The sequence below is a fragment of the Sus scrofa genome, chromosome 9 (assembly GCF_000003025.6).
Source record: "Sus scrofa isolate TJ Tabasco breed Duroc chromosome 9, Sscrofa11.1, whole genome shotgun sequence".
Classification (NCBI taxonomy): domain Eukaryota; kingdom Metazoa; phylum Chordata; class Mammalia; order Artiodactyla; family Suidae; genus Sus; species Sus scrofa.
In genome coordinates, this window is record NC_010451.4 from 50,073,355 (window position 1) to 50,094,713 (window position 21,359).

The 21,359-nt window shown below is 50.3% G+C and overlaps 1 protein-coding gene across 2 annotated transcripts in view; it reads right to left on the bottom strand.

Moving 5' to 3' along the window:
* The window catches only part of CLMP (CXADR like membrane protein), a 104,257-nt gene extending 83,388 nt beyond the window's left edge, over positions 1–20,869 (bottom strand). The window contains exons 1-2 of one of the 2 annotated variants that reach the window (XM_021063025.1): positions 20,543–20,869; positions 19,673–20,012 (exon numbers count right to left, since the gene is read on the bottom strand). In XM_021063025.1, the coding sequence (XP_020918684.1) occupies positions 19,673–19,700 (28 nt within the window). In that variant the 5' untranslated portion in view covers positions 19,701–20,012; positions 20,543–20,869. Of the gene's footprint in view, positions 1–19,672; positions 20,071–20,542 lie in introns of those variants that run through there. The other variant, XM_021063026.1, reaches the window with a different exon arrangement.

The window sequence follows — 21,359 nt, forward strand, 5'->3', positions numbered from 1 at the left end:
TCCACTGCAACTGGGAATAGAATTCACTGGGTCCCACATCTCAAAGAAAACTCCAGAGGAAGATCTGTGTCATCTGGATCCTGTACTGAGTTAACCCTGAAGGATCGTGTCCTGGCCTCTGGATCAGGCGGAAACTTTAAGATTCATAGGAATTTGACTCCTAGGACTAGGAGTTACTTCTAGAAGTTCTCTCAGCCAATGATTCTCTAACTCTCAGATATAAACTGGTGCTGCTGGGTCCATGATAAAAATTTCATAGCTGCATAGGGAAGGAAGAATGTAGATGATACAATATGTATGGTATAAAATGAGATGAAAGTAAAATATTGAGCATGGAGCTTGGCATACTGTTAGCACTCAGCACATGTTCGCTGATGTAGACAGAGCGCTGTCTGTGTGTGGCTGTCAACTATCTTTTTGTTACCATTATTATTGGTGTTGCAATGCCTTTTCTTTTTAGGAATAAACATAACAGTAGGATGGTAGCTGGCCTTTCTGTTTAACATTGATAGACAGCAATATTTAAAAAGTGGGCACCTGATGTGGTACCCAAAATTACTTCTGACATTTCACTGGTGCTTGAAATCTGAAAGTCTGAGAAACAGTCATCTAGGTGTTCAAATCAAACAACTCTATACTTCAAATCAAATTTTGTCTAATCCATAAGGGACTTCCTTTCTCAGTGACCCAAAGGGCCTGACCCCTGGGACCTTTTCCCATTTGTCCACAAGAAACAACTATCTCTGGATGGGGAATTAGACTGAGAGGTACCACAGCTCTGAAAACTTCTTTCCAAAGGGGATCCAGCTGCTGAGGTGTCCCCCCGCCACCCGCAAGCCCACTCCCTTGGCTCAGAACTATTCTGCCCTTCAACTCCCAATTCTCCCCTGACTCATAAGAACCAGCTGGAACCACTGGTGGCAAGAGCTCTGTCTCCCAGGAGACCGTCTCACCGGTGACAGCAGTCCATTTCCTTCCTTGAGCCAAGCCTATCAAGCTAAGCCTCACCTTTGCTGAGAATTAACAGTGTGTGCAACGAAGGTGTATGTATCTTCCTGACTCTATTTATATCACCCGAGTGAGAATCACATTTGGGGTGTCATATACCAATACGTCCTGTGTAACATCTGGTGTGAGAGACACTGGGTAACACGAGGCTCAGTTCTGGGTCCTGCACAAGCAGAGTGACACAGCTCTTCCCTGAGGTTTAGGACAAGGTGGGTCATTCATTCATTTGTTCAAGTACCATGTGTCCTAGGGAGGGAGACGAAGACAGATTCACCCAGGATCATGTCTGAGAAAGCTTATAGTCCAGAGTTTAGAGCACACAGAGCTTACTTCAACAGAGGGGGATGAGGAAGATCTTGGAGTGAAGACAGTATTTAGGCCATGTAGCTATCTCAGAGCAAGCCTCTGTCTTTGCATTCGGATCCTTCTGTGGAATTTCACGACTCAGGATGTCTTTGCTCCCTTTAAGGCACTGTGTATTTGGGGATGGGGTTCCAGGAGGCAAGGGGGAGGAAAGAGGGGCAGCTGGGAGATGGAAAGTGGATACTGACCCTGGATTCCTATATTCTGGGTATCCAAAAATACTTAGAATTGGGAGTTCCTGCTCTGGCACAGGGGTTTAAGACTCCAACTTCAGTGGCTCAGGTTGCTGCGGCGGTATGGATTTGATCCCCAGCCTGGCATGGTGGGTTCAAGGATCTGATGTTGCCACAGCTGCAGCATAAGTTGCAGCTGTGACTCAGACTCAATCCCTGGTCCAGGGACTTCCATACACTGCCATTAAAAAAAAAAAAATAAAAGCCACCAACAAAAGTTAGAATTGGTGTGAAATAACCTTCTCAAGAACAAATCCCTGAATAAGTCAAGGCTCTCCTTCCTGCACAGATCTGTCTCCCCTGAAGGCCCTATTTAGGGCTAGGCTATTCTGTAAAGGAGGCCATGCGGCCAACACAATAAAGATGGTTACGATGGGAGAACATCCAAGTCTGCGTCATTTCTCACCCGATTCCCACTGTCCTCATTCCATCCCTCACCCAGCGTTCTTCTCATTTTCACAGTCTACGAGGCCCAAGCTCAAATCCTCGCTTTGTGTCACTTACTAATTAAACGACACTGGGCAAATTACTTCTCTGAGTTTCAGCATTTTGCTCATCTATAAAATGGAGATGTCAGGAGTTCCCGTCGTGGCGCAGTGGGTAACGAATCTGACTAGGAACCATGAGGTTGCGGGTTCGGTCCCTGCCCTTGCTCAGTGGGTTAACGATCCGGCGTGTAGGTTGCAGATGCGGCTCGGATCCCGCGTTGCTGTGGCTCTGGCGTAGGCCTGTGGCTACAGCTCCGATTCGACCCCTAGCCTGGGAACTTCCATATGCCGCGGGAGCGGCCCAAGAAATAGCAAAAAGACAAAAAAAAAAAAAAAAAAAAAAAAAAAAAAAGGAGATGTCTTAGGGTTCTTATGGAGATGAGTTCAGTCTATAGACTGGGTGCCTGGCTCATGGCATGGCTTCGAGTAATGATGGTTGTGAGAATTCAACGATTTCTAGGGCTCTGGGGTAGGAGGAGGATGTGTTTGATGTAGTAGAAACGACCTCGGTCCTCTGCCTTAACCCCTCCCTCGGAGGCTCCGAGTCCACATGTACAATGGGATTGATGCTACATACGTCAGACTGTGCCTGTGGCATCACATGAGGTGATGTGTATGTGAAAATATCCAGCACAGGACCCATCACGGGTGGATGTTTTAAAAACATCACTTTATAAGTCGGAGGGCTCTTTACTTGCAAGGCGATTATGGCCGTTCCTAATCTTTGTAGCCTTGCTGAGTGGCAGTTTCCAGGAAAAGTGACTCCAGCTCAGGGTAGAAAGTCCCTCCCAGTGGTAAGCGCTGTCTCAGCGTGGATGGGGCTCTGCAAGTCCTGAGGACCCTGTGGCCTGTCCACTGGAGGATGGAGGATCATCTTCCAGAAGGGACTTCGGCTGGGTGGGGGGTGGAACAGACAGATGTGTAAAAGTGTTCAGCAATTTCAGCTTTGGCATCAGGAAGAGGGAAGGCTGGGCAAGGGCAGAAGCTGCTCCAATGAGCTGATGCTCCCTGTGATAAACACGGTAACGGCAAGCCCTTCAGCAGGCAGAAGGAACTCGGTAAGGTCCAGAAAATAGCACATTCTGTCCTGGGCATGACAGTTCTGGTTTTGAGAGATGAGTGGTTCCCCAGAGTTTCCAAACCTCCTCTGAACATACACACTCAGTTGCCGTGACTATGATCTCCAGCCTACCCCTTCCACTCCTCTGCCTCGTGATGGAAAGAAGCCCAGCAGCAACCAGGGACCCTGGTCGTGGTCAGCAAGGGGCACAGGCCAGCATCATGGGCCTCCACTGGCAGTTCTAATTCAGGTGGCTATGTTCCTGCAGATGGTCTATGAAGATGTGTACATGCTTTAACACCCTCGGGGTTGCTGAGCTGTTGAAAGAGCTTTGGGCTGGGAGCCAGGACTCCAGGCTGGCCATGTGATCTAAGGAAAGCCACCAGACCTCTCTGAGCCTCAGCTTCTCTCCTTCCATCTCTCCCTTCCTTTCCAAGGGGTATTTTCCATGGACTAGAAGCACTGGCTGGAAATCCGTTAGAAATCAGCATCTCAGGCCCCTATCCCAGACCTACAAAATCATATCTTGCAGTGTGACAAGATCCCCAGGTGATTCATAAGCACCTTAAAGTTGGAGAAGCACTGGCTTAAGTGACTTGAACAGCACATGAACTTAGGGCTCCAGCTCTGCAGACAGAGTGCCTGGGTTCAAAGCTGGACTTCGCAACTCACTAACTGTGTGACCTTCAGCAAGGACTTCACCTCTGTAATGTTCATGCCCTGCCCTGTAAAACGGGACCCTAATGGTACCCACTCGGTAGAGTTGTTATGAAGATTGAATGAACTAATGCATACAAAGAACTTTGCACATAATAAGAGCTCATTAAATGACTTCTTTCATTTATAAAATGTCTCAGTTGCTATGTACACTGTAGGAAAAAAAAATACATGTTTATTCATCATCTCTTGACTGAGCATCTATCTTTGTGTCAGGCTCTGTGGGGATATGGAAGTCAGTGATACAGAGAAAGTCCAGATTCTTGTAGAATCAGACTAGAGACAAGTGATAAGCAGAGATAAAAAAGAATATTTCAGATTGTGGTACATGTTAGGAAGGAAATATAGCAGGGTAACATGAGGTGCCCAGGTTGAGACTCTGGTTAGAGGGGAGGCTGGGTGGAGTTCAGGCAGGGTCTTGCAGAGGCAATGTTTGCACTGAAACCTGGAAGGCAAGAGCCAGCCTTGCACAGACTAGGGAAAGAGCACCCCAGGCGAGGGAGAGGCATGTGCAAAGGCCCTGGGACTGGAGTGACTTCAGCATCTTCAGCAGTAGAAGCTTGGGCAGGTCAGACTGTGTGGGTCTGGTTCAGTGCCAGGGAACGCAATGAGGGCAGAGCCAGGGAGCTGGGGGAGCACAGAGAGACCTGGGGTAGGGGAACAGCTCACACTGCCAGCCTGGGAAGGGCGGTGAGGGATCCCTGGGCCTGCAGCCTTCCACTAAGGAATCCCGCAGAGCCCTCCTGCTCCACGAGAAGGAGCTATAACTTCACCCCTCTCATCTCTCCTCATGCAGGTGACAGCTGAGGCCCAGGGAGTGAGTTGCCCAAGGTCACTTCTCAACACCATCTGAGATAGGTCCCCAAACTGGCCTGTAAACTGTGAATGTGTGTTATTTCCAGAGTGAGGCTGATACCTATTTCACAACCATCCCCACGTGTCCTCCTGGCCACCCCATGGCCCCAGCTCTGCGTCTCCAGACTCCCACCCCCTCCCACCCCCTGATGCCATGTCTTCACCTCACATGACACTTAACTCTTGCTCCACTATGAGCTGAAGTAAGCTCTTACACCTTCATGACTCTCCTTTTCCAAAACCCACATTGCACTTCCTGTCTGTACCGAACACTTCGGCACTTAACTACATCCTGTCCAACATCGTTCACCACTTCCTTTTGCCTCCGATAGTCTGGTCCCCCAACTGGACTTCAGGAGGGGAATCTTGGCTCACACACGGCTCCATCTCCGCCCACGGCACCCAGCACGCAGGAGTTGCTTCATAATGGAAATCTGTATCTTATAAAACCCACCCACAACCAAGCCCTTGGAGATCCCAGGAAAATAACACTCACACACGAAATCGTTATAAAACCAAGGTCAGAGACATCTCACTCTATTACGAGGAAAGTGATGGACTGACTTCTCGGTGTCAGCATGGGATTCAAATCTCGGCAGAAATCAGCTTGGTCCAAAAGAGCTCTAACTGAACAGAGGGACAGGCCCATCTTCAGGCCCCTGCCATCCCCTCCCCTGGGCTGCCCTTATTTCAGAGTCCCTCCTGGGCATGTGACTCGGCACAGAGAGGATGCTGACAAATGTGGGTTAGGCTTCTTCTCGTTTGAGGCTGCTCCGCCACCCCGGACAGACAAAAGCCTGTTCCCACCTTGCCCGGTGCCCATGGTTTTAACATGTGACATGGGTTTGAGAGCAAAAAGGCTGACAGCAGGTGACGCAGCACCACCACCATTCAAAAGATGGAAGAAGCGCTTTGATCCGGGTTTACTCTGAGATGAGCTTAGGTCGAGCGGAGCTGCTGCGGCCTGTAAGGGGCTGGCCGACCACCTCCCACCCGAGCACAGGTTCGCTGACTTTTGCGAATGTCCGAGCCAAGTGCCCGCCATGGGGAAGGACGGGCCGGTCGCCACGGACGGCTTGCTCGCAAAGCTGGGTTAGGCTCCTGACGCCGAGCCGGGCATCCCACAGGAAAGCCTGTAGGTTCGGAACACCGCCTAACAGCCTATGAGTCCTTCAGCGAATACCAACGATGGGTCTGCTCTTGGGCGAGCGTGGTGCTTTGCCCGCTGTGCTGTCACTTCCCATGTCCCCAGGCCCCAGGGGATAGGCCGCTGCCTCGCCCCAGGAAAAGGGAAGGCAAATCCAGGAAACTCCAGAGCCTTTCCAATAACACCCTCATTTCAAGGACAACCAGAAACGCTTAACCACGGATGACTCATGCCCGCCCAGCACCCAGACACCCTCCAGCCTCTCAGTTTGGCAAATATGGGATCTTTAACTCCTTTCTCCCTCAGTCTATAAGCCTAAGCCTTATGTGTCAGTGGATGTGACCTGAGGTTACAGCAGGTGATGGCCCAGGTCAGGGAACTCAGGTGTGCTTATACCACTTCCCCAGCTCCTGCCAGAGGCGCCCGAGGCCCTGCTCTGGAGCCTCTCGGATGTTTCTCATGTTCTGCAGGAATTCTGCAGTTTTCAGATCAGTGGCTCTCAGTGGCTTGAGACTGCACTTCCAGCAAGCTCCCTGTGCTACCGCTGCTCGCCTGAGGATCGCACTTTGAGTGGTGACAGAGACTGCCACTGGGTGACCTATCAAATGGTTTTCTCAGGACTGCTCCAGTTTTAGCACTGAAAATCCTATGTTCCACATCTTGAGAAACTCTCAGTCCTGGGCAAATCAGGACAGAGGGTCACTCTACCTATTAGACAGATCTCAAGCTTTCCCAGAGGGGAGAGCAGTTGTGTGGGGCAATGATCTTTCACAGGGAGCCCACTCAATGCCCACTCTGTGAGCTGGAGTGGCAATGGGACACCAGAGGGTGGGAGCCAGTGAGGACCCCAGCTGAGTGCGGTGGGGTGCTGCTGCCATGCACAGGGGCTCACCGTCCAGTGGAGGAGGGGGACCAGGACTGGTTTGGGAGCCAGAACACCTGGCTTCTCCTTCTGATTCTGCTACTCGTTAGCTGTGTAATGCCAGGAAAATGTCTTAAGCTCTCTGATCCTTTCCAACAAAATGGAGGCTGACAATACCCATCTCACAAAGCTGTGGAGAAGATTGAGTGGGCTAACATACACATAAGCGCTAAACTGGAAATAACATTTTAAAAGTCCCATCAACGCTTTCAGTAATCTTCCACTGTGTTTCCTCTCTTCCCCCTGCCTCAAGGATGCCCAGGGGGAGATAGTGACATGCAAGGTCAATCAGCCAAGACAGAGGAGAAAGAGGGAGGAAAACGACCTTTGACCCCACGTGCCAGGCTAGGGGCCCCTAACTTGTCACTCACCGCAGAGGACCTATCAAGGGCCAGGGAGGGAGTCGCCCCAAACATGACTACATGTGAAAGACTGAAAGTCTGAAAGGGCTGAACTGCTTGTTCTTTGCCCCCCACGACCAGATCTAAAGCCCCAGGGTGTCAGGATGTCTGGACGCCTCCTACTCCCAGACCTGCTCACTGTTCACCTCTAACCACCCTCTGCAATGATGAGGACGGGGTGCAGTTCTGTGCAGGGAGACATGAGTCTGCTTGGCCTCCCAAGTGGCAGGCTTTCAAGGGGTGCTGGTCAGGTCTCTCTGCCAGCAAATATTTCCACCGTCTCCCATTCTGTACCTAAAATTGCCATTTCCTCTTTGAGGTCATTTTGATGCTAAAGAATCCTCACTGAAGATAGTCTAGGAAGAGGTAATGGTACTAGGCACTCCTATAAGGAGGTCATCTCTTTACTTTATAAGCTTACATTTTCCATTCCTTAACTTGTTCATTCATAAGCTTGTTCGCTTGTATACTCACTGGCTCATTCTCCAAGCAGCTACTGTGCACCAACCACTGGGCCTGGAATTACAGATGACATGACACTGTCCCCTGCTAGCAATCACACAGGAAGGACAGAGAACCCCAGACTCTATGTAACCTCACATGAGCTGGTCCAAAGGTATGAACGTGGTGCTGGGGGGTAAGAGGGGCTGCAGCGCTCTCTGCCTGGACAGTCAGGGAGCCTAAGTGCCTGAGATGACAGTGACCTCGGTGCTGCAGGATGGGTGGGTGCTGGTCAGAGAGATGCACTGAGAAGGCAACTGGGCCAAAGAGACATAAGATGCCAGAGAGGAGGAGTTAAAGAGCGTGGGGCGAGACCCGTGGACAGACAGAGCGGGGGCAGAGCCCCACCACTAGCTTAGGGGGCAGAGCCCCACCACTAGCTTAGCGTTGGTTGAGAACAAAACCTTCCAGGAGGGGGTTCTCTGCAGAGGATGGGGGTGTGAATGGGGGAAGGTGGCGGGAGGGGGGCAGGAAAAGAGGCAGGAAGGATGAGATGTACAGAGTCCATACTTGCCTAATGTGAGTGTGAGTGTGTCTGCTCTCCTCTCTCCCTGTGTCTCTGTTTCTCTCTGTCTCTGTACACCTGTGCCTCTGTTTCTCTCTCTGCCTCTCCATCTCTGTCTGTATCGTTTCATTGGTTCCCCCCCCCCCATCTCTTTCTGTCTCACTCTTGTTTCTCTCTCTCTGCACGGGTGGGACTCTGTTGCCGTCTCTCTCATGAAGCTCCAGCTCTGAGAGCAGCCACGCTGGGCCCAGAGAGAGCGGAAAAGAGCAAGGGGAAGGTCAGGCGCAGGTGGCACGCATGTGAGGGATGGTCACCTGGATTCCTCAGGGCTTGGGAAGCTGCAGGACTCCAGGGACAGGAGGGAGAAGCCGTGGAGCAGGGACAGTGGCTGCAGCGAGGTGGCCCCGTTTCCAGCGCTCCTCCTTCCCGGGTGGAGAGGCCTGAAGGCAGGAGTCTGCAATTCACTATTGGCTGGAGCGGGCGAGGTTGGACCCCCAGCGGAGGACGGCAGATGGAGACCAGGCCTCCGCTGGAAACCCAGCCTCTACCTGCCTGGCCCAGGAATTCATTCGGAGTGGGAATTCTAGGTCTGTGGAAATCTGGGACACCCAGTTTAGCCTCTTAAACAGGGAGGGCAATCACACTCTTTGCTGTTCAGGCCAGTGGAAAAAAACAGACATTTTTCTTCCCACCCTGAGGTCTTCCTTTCCTCCCAAATTTAAACAGGAAATATAATTCAACAGGTGAGTGCTGGGCTCTGTGGATCTAATTTTGGTCAGGACAAGGGTGGAGGGTTGTGGGGCCTGGCAGCTCCTTCTTAGGTCAGATCCTCAAAGACCAAGTGGGTCCTGGTCCCTGAGTGGCCTCCCCACTCCCCGCTGTCTGTGTGTCTTCATAGGTATGCCATCACCTGTCTCTCCACTCCTGTCTTCTGAAGATCAGTGTGGAAGCAGAAGGCAAACTCAGCTCCAGTCTGGACAGCTGGACAGTCTAGGACAGAACACCTTACCTCTGCAGTCTCACTTTTTGGACCCCAAATAGAGGTGATAATATGGCCTTGGAGGTTGTTGTGAGGATACCAGAAATTTCTTATATGAGAGTCCCTCGCACGATGCCTGTGACATGGTATTACCTGACAGCAAAAGTGGAACAGAACCACCCACTGTTTGCCCAGGCTGGGCAGCCCGAGCCGACACAGGCCATGGGGAGCATGTGGTGGAGATAGCTGAGTGGGGGGGGGAAGGACCAAAGGCCACCAGCCTGTGATTCAGCTTCAGCAACCTGCAGGCGATACATACAGTGGCATAAGGAAGGACACCTCTTGCCCGGGGCTAAATCACACACAAAGTTACTCTCCCAGAGCAGTTGCAGCCAACTGGGGCACAGTCAGGGTTTATGCACCTCTTGGGCCCTAGAACAGGGTGACATTCCCTTAAGGACATTAGGAAACTTGTCTGCAGGGTGGAGGCACAGTGGTGGTCAGAGCCCTGAAGGCCAGCACTGCTGGCCTGGTGGTGGCTGACTTTAAGCAGACCCTCCACATATCCCTGGGGTGAGCCCCTTCCAGCAAGGACAGGCATGGCCATCATCACAGCTCTTTCTTAGCTTCCGATGTACCAAGCAGGATGCTAAAAGTCTTCACATGCATTGCCTCATTTAATTCTAACAAACCTATGCACTGTGATTAGATGCAATGACTGGTGAGAAAACTAAGGTCAGGAAGGTGAATTAACTTGCCCAAGGTCCTGTGATTATGAAGTGGTCCAACCAGGCTTCAAAGCCAGAATATGAGGACCCCGGGGCCAGGCTCTTACAGAAGTGGCCACACTGCTGGTCTACTGGAAGCCTTATGTGCCTTCCCCCACTCTTCCCTTGAAGAGTGATTGGAAATAATTGGAACTGTCACTGGAAGTAATGAGAAGTGACAGACGCTGGGTTGGAAGGCTTATTGCTCCGAGTAAGAATGATCCCCACAAACCCAAGCCTAAATTTAAACAATGAAGTCACAAAGCAATTCCCCATCTCTGGGATTTGACACCCCCCCCCACCCCTCCCAACAAGAAAAGAAGTGAGGCTATGTCAGGGGAGGAGTCTGTTCAATACAATGGATTTCTTCTCGAACAAAAAAATTCCCCCTCAGTTTGATCCTATTCACTTTCCATGTGGACAAATGCTATCAAGACCTCAGGTGAACAGACCACTGACCTACGCCACAGCCATAGCAACACCGGATCTGAGCTGCATCTGAAATCTTTGCCGCAGCTTGCGGCAACGCTGGATCCTTAACATACTGAGCAAGGCTAGGGATTGAACCTGCATCCTCATAGATACTATGTTGGGTTCTTAACTCACTAAGCTGCAACGGGAGCTCCCGGACCATTGTTTTTAATCAAGAGATTAAAATCCACTGATATGTTTTTTTTTTTTTTCTCTTTTTCTTTTCTCTTTAACATCCCATGAGGGAGGAGGAAATAGAGGCAACTATGAAACTAGCAGGCTGTGATGGAGAAAGACTTTCAACAGGTCAGGACATCAAGAGATTCAATCCTCTAGAAAGCAACTGGCTGAATGCCAAGGGCACAAACCGCTGAACCTGTCCCTTCTGATGATGATGGGGTGAGCTGTCAACCCCCTAGCTGTTTATTTAGCCCCAGCCCCACTAATCCACAAGTACTATGGGCAAGCGGAAACCTCAGCCTCCATCCTGAAGACCCACTTGGGAAGACACATCCCGTCTCCCTAAGACAGCACATGACTGAGTAGCTTCCTCCTTGGGACTGCTAGAAACCTTGGTACTTTCCTGGATGGCAGCACTTTCACATATCTGCAATCCTTTGTTTATAACTTGTGTTGCCCGACTGGGCTGAATCCTTGGGTGGAAACAGCATTTTGCATCATGGTGTCTCAGAGCCTAGCACAGGAGACCCCTTTTCTAATTGTTTTGTGAGTGAGGGTGCATGGATAAGCTCAAAAATATTACGGTACACACGTGAGAGTTACAGGAAGCTCTCAAATGTTGCAGCCCCCCTCCATGAACTTGGAAGCGCTCAGAGAAGTTGTTCTATGCGTCTAGCTCTTGCATCCTCTGCTGTTGCTCTCTCTATGCCTTCCTCTTCCTCCTGCCCCTCCCCCTTCTCCTGTTGCCTGAACTCTCCAGATCCCCTTGCTACCTCGCTTCAGAAAAACCTCCCATATTCCACGCTGACAGGGGAAGACATCGGCCCATTTTTCTCTTCTCAGCGTGGGCACAAAAGAAACGACTTTCTCCCCTGCCTTCTGCTCAAACAAAGCTGCCTTCAGTCTTATCACCACCAGCCCCTGGCTGAGGCTCTACAGGCAGTGATCTAACCACTGCCACTAACGAAGTAAAGGTTGTTTGATTTCAGCATTTCCCCCTGTTCTGTTCTATACAGTGCCAAAGGAAATAAATTTTTATTTTCCCAGAATCGAGATAGTTAGGAAGATCAGATAGCCAGAATTTTTTTTTGGGGGGGTACAGTCTACATTCTTCTTTGGGGAGGGGAAACAAAGAACTCAAAACTGTTGAGAGGAGGAATGTAACTAGAAGAAGCAACATACAAGGTGAGTTAGAGCCAACCTACAGCTTGACCACCCACAGCCTCATGCTAATAAGGAGCTCAGGGGTCTGACCACCAAGTAGGGTGAGGTCTCCACCACAACCTTGAGAACTGCACGTCTTCTGATTCATTAGGAGGAACTAGTAACTCATGTACGACATATGTAGTAATTCTGGGTTATAAACAATGGACATTAACCCAAACAAACCATTTCTTACCCTTTTGAAAGGAGCCGGGGGGGAAGGGTGGGTGATAAATGTTCTAACTGAATTTTCCACTGTGGGATTTATGGTTTGGCATCCTATAAACGAAGCCTTGCTTCAGCCTGACCCTCTCTTCTTGGCAACACAGAAGGCCTGGTTTCAGAATAACTATGTGCCTCCTGATAACTGGAAAGCAAATGGTCTCTGGAATCCATAATACTGTGTCCGTGTCCTGGCTCAGCTGTTTATGAAGAAGGTAATCTTGAGAAACTCACTTTATTCCTCTAGGCCTCAGTTTACTTATCTGCAAAATGGCCTAATAATGACATTTACTCCCACGGAGTGATTGGAGGATCAGATTAGGTATGTTAATATATTCTGTAAACTGTGAAACCTTGTACGAATGGTAGAAATAAATTCTACTGTCCTAAGAATCCTGCACACATAGTCCTCTCTCAGGTACTATGAGTAAACTAATAATATACAATTCGTAGTTCGAAAGCTAACCACAAGTTCAAATCCATGCAGGGAAACCACTAAGTTACACACTTAATGGGTACACTTTATTGTATGTATATTATGCCTTATTTTTAAAAACTGAACAAGGAGTTCCCGTCGTGGCGCAGTGGTTAATGAATCCAACTAGGAACCATGAGGTTGCGGGTTCAGTCCCTGCCCTTGCTCAGCGGGTTAACGATCCGGTGTTGCCGTGAGCTGTGGTGTAGGTTGCAGACGCGGCTTGGATCCTGCGTTGCTGTGGCTCTGGCATAGGCCGGGGGCTACAGCTCTGATTCAACCCCTAGCCTGGGAACCTCCATATGCCACGGGGAGTGGCCCAAAGAAATAGCAAAAAAAAAAAAAAAAGGTAAAAACTGAACAAGATGCTTAATGTCTGCAAACAGTTTCATACAATAGACCTTCTACCCGAAGTCGACCCTGGGTGTCCATGTTTGGGGTTATTTTCTGGTAACTCAGCTTAGGATGAGGTCCTTTTTTTTTTTTTTTTTTTTGGCTGCACCTGTGCATACAGAAGTTCACAGGCAAAGGATTAAACCCATGCCACAGCAGTGACCCATGAACAACAGTGCCAATGCTCGATCCTTAACCCGCTGAGCTACCCAGGAACTCATAGGATGAGGCCCTCTGGGGGAGTATTTCAGTTTCTAAACTTCCAGGGCAGAGGTCTCTGGCCATTCACCCTGGCCTTGAACTACGCTGTCTGGCTAACAGTGCCACAGTGCAGACACAGGAAGGAGTTACCACCCCTCTCTATGCATTAGGGATTCATAATCATATGTTACCCATTTCCATGAGTAGACAGTGCCTGAAAAAAGTCAGATAAGCATGGTGAACCCACATGTTCTGATCACAGCCACATCTGGACCAGCTGGCAAATTCTCAGAATTATCAAACAAAACAAAACAGAATGTTAATGGTATAAGGAAACTTAAGCGATAACCTGTCTAATACTCTTGTTTCACAGAGAAAAAACTGAGGCCCAGAGTGGTAATGACTTGCCCAGAATAACCCAGCAAAATCATGAAGAAGCTAGAGCCACTGATTTCCCGTTCTATTCCCCGTGGGCACGCCTACATCTTTAGGACTTTGGGTATAATCCTTTTGTCCTGAATATACCAAACATTATACAAGGCACTGCAGACGTTTCCAGGATTTCCAGTTATGACGGCTAAATTGAAATGTTACGACATCTGCCCTATTTTTCAGGCAATTTCTTAACCTAAAAACCAATGCCAATTTTTCAGCATTTAGCTCATTTAATTGAAGCATCTGAAGAGCAACTGTGATCTTGGAACTTAACCACATGAGCTGAAAAGGAGAGAGAGAGATTTTCTATTTTGAGAATGTGTGATAGGACAGATTATGGAATGAGGGTCTTGGCCTGTCTACTAAGATACCTGTTTAACTTTAGCCAGATCACTCTGAACTTGGCTTCTTTGTCCATCATAAGAGAAAGAGTAGGTTTAGATCAAGGATTTAGCTGGGTTCCAAGGAAAGGTATTAGGAGGTCAATGAACCCCTAGAAGTTATAGGAAAATCTGATGTGTATGTGTCCTTTTTTAAGAAAGATTTAGGTTGTTCATCATATTCTCAGAAGATTCTGGGAGTGAAAAAAAACTGGCGGGAGGGGAGTTCCCACTGTGGCATAGTGGGTTAAGGATCTGGCATTGCTGGAGCTGTGGTGTAAGTTGCAGCTGTGGCTTGGATTCCATTCCCGGCCCAGGAACTTCCATTTACCCTGGGTAAACGGGAAAAAAAATTTTTTTTTTGGTCACGTGCCCACAGCATATGGAAGTTCCCCGACCAGGGATAGAATCTGTACCATAGTAGCAATCCAAGCTGCAGCAATGACAATGCCAGATCCTTAATCCACTGCCCCACAAGGGAACTCCTGGGATTCAAAATTTTAAGAACCATTCATTTAGATAGAGTCTTAGCTTTCTCCCAGGTCTGACAATCTTTCACTCCACCTTTTAGAAATGTCTGTTGAGTTCATCATTATTAGGTATATTCATGAAATACACTCATGTGTACACTGCCCAGCTGAGCACAAGACAAGAATTGGACGAGACAAGATATGAGTCTACTGGGAATGTATCTTTATTATGACCATCACCAGTGATGTGGGAAGATGAGAGAAGGAGAGGGAATCCTACTGAGACCTGTCATTAAATCACAGGCCAATGGACTCTGCATTCAAGCCTTCCTCAAACTCATTTTATGGGAAACAAAGTTCCTTCCCCATCCTGACAAAAGTTTCAGTGACAGAGTCTACTGTTAATTTGTACTAACATACTCATTATACCAAGATAAGTTTGTATAACAAATGTATCATCTGGTCCCTGTCCATGTAATGTTCCATGTATAGTTTTTAAAAAACAGTACTGGGGAGTTCCCATCATGGCGCAGTGGTTAACGAATCCGACTAGGAACCATGAGGTTGCGGGTTCAGTCCCTGCCCTTGCTCAGTGGGTTAATGATCTGGCGTTGCTGTGAGCTGTGGTGTAGGTTGCAGACGTGGCTCGGATCCCGCGTTGCTGTGGCTCTGGCATAAGCCAGAGGGTATAGCTCCGGTTAGACCCCTAGCCTGGGAACCTCCATATGCCGCAGGAGCGGCCCTAGAAATGGCAAAAAGACAAAAAAAAAAAAAAAAAAAAAAAAAAACCCAAAAAACAAAACAAAACAAAAAAACCAGTACTGGTTGTATTTACATTAATGGATGAGGAAGCACAAAAGCAGAATGAGTTAAAGCTGGGCTCTTCAGGAGTTCCTGTTGTGGCGGGGAAATGAATCTGACTAGGAACCATGAGGTTGCGGGTTCGATCCCTGGCCTCGCTCAGTGGGTTAAGGATCTGGTGTCGCCATGAGCGGTGGTGTAGGTCGCAGGCGTGGCTCGGATCTGGCGTTGTTGTGACTGTGGTGTAGGCCAGGCAGCTCCAATTAGACCCCTAGCCTTCAAACCTCCATATGCCATGGGTGTAGCCCTAAAAATACAAAAACAAACAAACAAACAAAAAAACCCACAAAAAACTGGGCTCTTCACAATTGTGTTGTCCTACAGTCAAAGAGTAATAATGCTCCAAATCTTTCACCTCTCTTGACCTTAAATATTCCAACTATTTCAAAAATCCAATCATCTTTTTTTTTTTCTTTCTTTCTTTTTAGGGCCACACCAGTGGCACATGGAAGTTCCCAAGCTAGGGATCTAAATCGGAGCTGCAGCTGTCAGCCTGTACCAAAGCTACAGCAATGCCAGATCCGAGCCACATCTGTGAACACCACCACAGCTTGTGGCAACAGTGGATCCTTAACCCACTGAATGAGGCCAGAAATCAAACCCGTATCCTCAAGGATACTAGTCAGGTTCTCAACCAGCTGAGCCAGGATGAGAACTCCAAAAGTCCAATTATCATAGCAAAGAGTTCACCAGCCTTTAGCTTCTGCAAGGTATTGAAAGTGTTACACAGATGAATGAGGCATGGAGCTCACACTTTAATTGGGGTGTTAGATAAGCGCTCAGATCACTATAATACAACATAGCATAATAGAAATGCTACTGGGACGCAAAAGAAAGGAAGAGAGTATATTTTGTTGGTGAAATCATGGACAGATGTATGGAGGAAGTGGTATTTGAGGTGAGACTTGGAGGGTGAACAGGATTTTGATCCGCGGGGTCAAAAATCTGCAGTGAAGAGTAAGAGGGCATTTTTTGTGGAAGGATTATCACTTAAAAAAAAAAAAAAGCATAGGATCAGAAAGAAGCATGGGACCTAGAAACAATACAGGAAGTAATCCAGGTTTCCTGGAGAGTTGTCTGGGGGCAAGGAGGAGGGGAGTTGTGAGTGATATTTTGTAGAATCTTTAATATGAGAATGAAGTCTGTATTTGAAATTATAGGCAATGGAAACTACTATAGGTTTATGGAAGAGCAGAATAAGATAATGGAAACAGGGAACATTTGAATTCAATTCCACCCCCATTTTATAGACAAGAGAGCTTGCTAGATTCCTAATCCAAATTCTTTGCCTTATATCAGCTGTTTCACAAGGTTCCTGGGGTAGCAGTGTGTAGGACAGAGCAGAGAGCTTGGGCAGGAGACCTCCTGGCAGCTATTGCAGAAGTCTAGGAAGAGTGCGGATGGGAAAATGAGACCTGAGCATCAGGGGAGGGGGAGGAGTGGTGTCAGAGAAGGGGCTGGGGGAGCCCATGAAGTCACCCTTCTTTCTCTTCCATGAAGTTCAGAGTATTTCTTGTTCATCTGCATCAGAGAAGCAGGACTTTGATTTCACTCAGTGGAGGGTCCAGAAGGCTAGGAGTCAACTGGCCCATCCTTGTTCGGACTATGAACGCTTAGCCCTGACAACTCCCCTTCAATATTGGGTCATCTCAAGAAAAAAAGAGGCTAGAAATCATGCCAGCAGTGACCAGAAGCAATCCTGGAACTGTTCTTGTCAGGGGCCAGGAGATGACTTTTGGATTCAGGCAACTCTGAGGGTTCTTTCTGGCTTTGCTGGAGTGCCCACTCAGACTCCCCATGGCTCAGAACCACTTTGCAAAGGAGGCTAATCCAGCTCCCAGGAGGGTTGCCCAGGGGCTGCTGACCCACGCAGGGGCATCCGTTCCTTCAGTGTTGCTCCCCTCGGATGCTGGTCTCTGGCTCACCAGCCTCATCTCAGGTCTCCTGCCCTGCCTCTTGTCCTGACCCTGCAGCTCCTCTCCTCTCTGACTTCTTACTTGGACAGTTTATTTTCATCTGAGAGTTGCAATGTCATGAGGCTGAGTATGTCTGACAAAGGTGTCGATGTGGCAAAAGCTTTATTGCAGGTGAACATCCTACTCTTAGGTAAAAAGGAGATGAACACCCAGTTATGCAGAAATCTAAGCCAGTGGTCCACTTTTCTACATGGCCTTTGGTTTATGACAATATTATAAAGACAGACAGGACCCCCCCCCAAAAAAAAAAAGAAGTTGTGGGAGACAGCTTCTATGAGAAGGACAGAGCAGCAACCCAACAAATGATTTCTCACCAGAGGAGTGATTACACATCAGAGGCACTCAGTAAAGAGGGGCCAGGGACTCAATGACATCTTTCAAATCAAATCTTGGTCCCTTCTACTTTCTCATGAGCTAAGAGGCTGACCATCATCAAAGCCAGCTGATTTCAACTGACCATGTGGGCTGACGTCACTTTCCCCCAGAAACTGTACCCCAAGGGGGCTGGGATAGAGCGATACTCAAACACTCTAATAAGTTTTGTTTCCCTTCTCCAGCTCCCGTCCCACTGGGCAGGATCACGCTGACATCCCAGGCCTCACGAAGAGGACTGAAGTGGATTTCACTGCACAGAACATCTTTAAAAGTTCTTCTGCTGTGGGGGAAGGCTGTATACATGGTGTGGCGGGTTTAGTGAACCATCTCTGGAGGCAAACAACCTACATCCAGATCTTATCTCTGCTAATTAGGAGCTTATAGCTTTAAGCAAATGACCTGACCTCTTAACAGCTCAATTTCTTCATCTGAAAAATGCGGATAGTAATAGTGGGTGGCCAGTAGGGTTGGTGTGAAGAATAAATAACAAGCTAGCCCATATAATGTGCTCAGCAGAACAAGTACTTAACAAGTTTCAGCTGCCTTTAATAAGGCTGTTCCGACCTTTGAGTCTACTGGCATCTGGTGATTTGTAGCTTAGGGGTAAGGCCAGTAAAAAGTAACAAAGGTGCCATCCAGATATACCAGCTGTGCTGAGCAGTGGTACTACAATGCTTGGCTAGTATTTAAAAGAGCTTAGAAAATAGTGCCTCCTCACCTGCCCTACTTGAGTAATAGTTTAGGTAAATCCACCTCTTTTATTCCTCTCACCAGGGTGATGGGTTATTATTGGCCTGAGGCTGGCCTCGGCAGGCAGGCATATGGCCTAGGTGGTTTCTAAGGTTTCAAAGAGCTCTAGACATTTCAGGGTGATTCCAGAGCCTCTTCATTTTTGTTTTTTTTGGGGGGGAGTTTCTCTCCATCAGGCCCCCATCAAAATTCTGGTGTTTTAGGTTCTCAGAGCTAGAATGAATCCAGGAACCACCTAGTTTGCTTGTTTTGGAGCTAAGGGAACGGAATGCTTGGGTAGTGAGTTAAGTGTCCGAGGTCACCCAGCTAGGCAGTTCAAAACCAGGACTAGTTCTCTCCTGGCCTGGTCTCCAGGGCAGCATCACTCTGCCACACCCGCAGCTCTTTGTTTTCCTGAACTCTGGCTCACTTTTGGTCCTAGCTCCAGGTGTAGCTCCATCGCCCTGGGACCACCACGACTTTTCCTTAGTCCCCCAGCTGGCCCTCCCTGCCCTGCCACCCTCACTCTGGTCAGCTCTTGCCCTCACATCCTTGATGGGCGCTGTCCTGCCCTGTCCTATCAACCTGCCTGCTTCTAACCCGAGTGACTCTGTGCCTTAGGGCCGCTGAGGCCTCAGGAGTCCTGCCTGGGTGGCACCCAGAAGGGACACGCAGGGCAGCACTTCGGGGGCTCTAGAATCTGTGTTCCTCTGCCCCGCCTCTCTGCTCCATTTTCCTCCTTGAGTCTTGCGGTTCTGCCTCACGCCCTCCTCCTCTTTTCTCGCTCCCTCGGAGCCCTTTCCTCTTCTTCCCTCCCAGGCTCTCTGCACCTTCTTGGTTCTCCTGGTGCTCAGCCCTTTCCCCTCTCCTGCTTTCCTCTCCCGCTCTCTTCCTCGCTCCCCTTCGTTTACCCTCCAACACATCTGTTTCTAATCTGGGCCCTCCAGGCGCCTGTTTGAAAAGAAAAAACTCCCCCCACCCTCAGGAACCTGGCACAAAAATTCCCCAATAAACCTTCCCTCCCCCGACTCTCCAGTTTCTCCAGATACTCCTGAAACTAAACACCACCCCCAAAAGGACCCTCCACACCTCGCGGTGTTCGGTCAAACTCGACCAGGAAACCCCTCCACCCCCAAGCCTGCTCCGGGGCCCAGATGTGCGAGACGTTTTCGATGGCCGACTGGGCGGCCCTCCGCTGCCAGATGTGCTCCTGCGTGGCCGGCAGGCAGGGACAGAGGAGTGCGGCTCCCTCCGGGAGCCGGGGGGGACAACCCTTCGGAGCTCGCGTCGCGGCCCGGGCGCGGGACAGTATGTGCCCGGGGCCCTCGGCCCTCCCGCCTCCCCCAGGCACTCACCTAGCCCGAGCAGGACGAGGAGGGTCATCCCGATCCCCGGGCGCGGGCGCCTCCCCGCTCAGCCGCTGCCTGGCTCCGGGGCGGCGGGACGCAGTGGACGGACCTTCGGCGAGCTGGGCGCGGAGCCCCGGGGTGCGCGCGGGGCGGCTGCAGCCATGTGCCGGCGCGGGAGCCGCCCCGCGCCCCACGCCCCGCGTCCGGCTCCGGGGTCCCCACGCCCGGCGCAGAGGGGCTTCCAACCCTCGCCCCTGGCAGCTTGCGCCTGGACCGGAGCCGGGACCCGCGTTAGCCGCGAATAGGCGAGGCAGAAAGACGCTACTGCTTCGAGGAACACTTTTCCCTGTTTGGAAAGAAAAAGGAGTGAAGAAAGAGAGGGGGAAAAAAATAGAGTGAGCTGGAACCACATGGTTGCCTCCCACCGGCAGCCCCTCCCTCCCTCGCTCGCTCGCTGCTCCCTCCCTCCCGGCGCCCGGCAGCGGCGGGGGTCGGGCCCGCGGGGCTCCGCCGGCCGCCGGAGGGAGGAGAGGGGTGCGGCCGCGCGGAGGCCGGGGGTCGCGCCCGGCGCTCGTTATGGGATCGAATCAGTAGGAGGGAACCGGGGACACTTGGGCCACGGGCGAAGATGAGGCCTTGTCAGTGTCCTCGGTCTCCGTCCTCACTCAGTGCTTCTCTCCACTTCTTTCTCGCATCCTTTGCTCGCTCACACACACACACTGCTTCCGTTTCGCACACATCTGCGCTTTCTCCCTCTTGCATCTCCTCTCTCCGTTTCTCTAGTATTTGCATTCTTCCTGCCTCTCCTTCCTCACCTCCTCCCTCCTCTCCCTTCCTTCCTAGCGCCTCTTTTCTCCTCTCCTCCGCTGTCCCTACCAGGTTTTGTCGGGATGAAACTCCAGACCCGCGGTGAGACAGTGCAGCCTGGAAGTGACAGTTGGGGCTGTCAAGCTGCAGGTCTGGTCGGGCGCTCCAGACTTCACTGCCCGTTTGGGTTGCACAGCCTTCTCCTTGGCCTTTAGCTCTCGCCCTCGCTCTTTCTGGGCGGTAATCACAGAGCCCACTCTCGGATCCAGCAGAGCAGAGCGAGCCATCGCCTCGGGGAAGTAGGGTCCGGAGCTCGACGGAAATGGGTCCGTTAGCAAACCTGGAGCAAACAGCACTGCAAATGGCCCTGGGCAAAATGGGCATCACTCCCTTTAGAAAAGAAGGCAGAGGGCGCAGAATTTCCTCCTGCGTGGGAAGGACCCCAGCCAAGGAGGCCCGCCTCGTGCGCACTCGGATTGGGCTCTGAGGCTTTGCCACCAAGACCCTGCAGCTTGGAGGCTGGAGGGGACTAGAGAAGGAAAGGGCAGGGACAGCCACGGTCACCTCTCAACTGTCCTGGGGCTCTGAGACAGCCTGGACCAGCACTCTCTGGTCGCCAGACTCTGGGTGTCCCTGGAGGGTGTCACTGGAGCCTTTGTGGGGAGCTTCCCCCAGCAGAGCCTGCCCTGGGTCTAGTGGAGATGAACCCCCCCCCCCCCCCGGCCTGACACGCTGCTCATCACACTTTCAACCCTGTTTTTCCAGTCCTTTCTTCAGGGGCCTTAGAGACCAGGAGGTATATAGTCCTATCCTTCCTGGTAATGAAACCAACTCGGTTTTATAGGTGAGGACAGCAGAGACCTGGAGAGGTTATGGTCCTCTCACC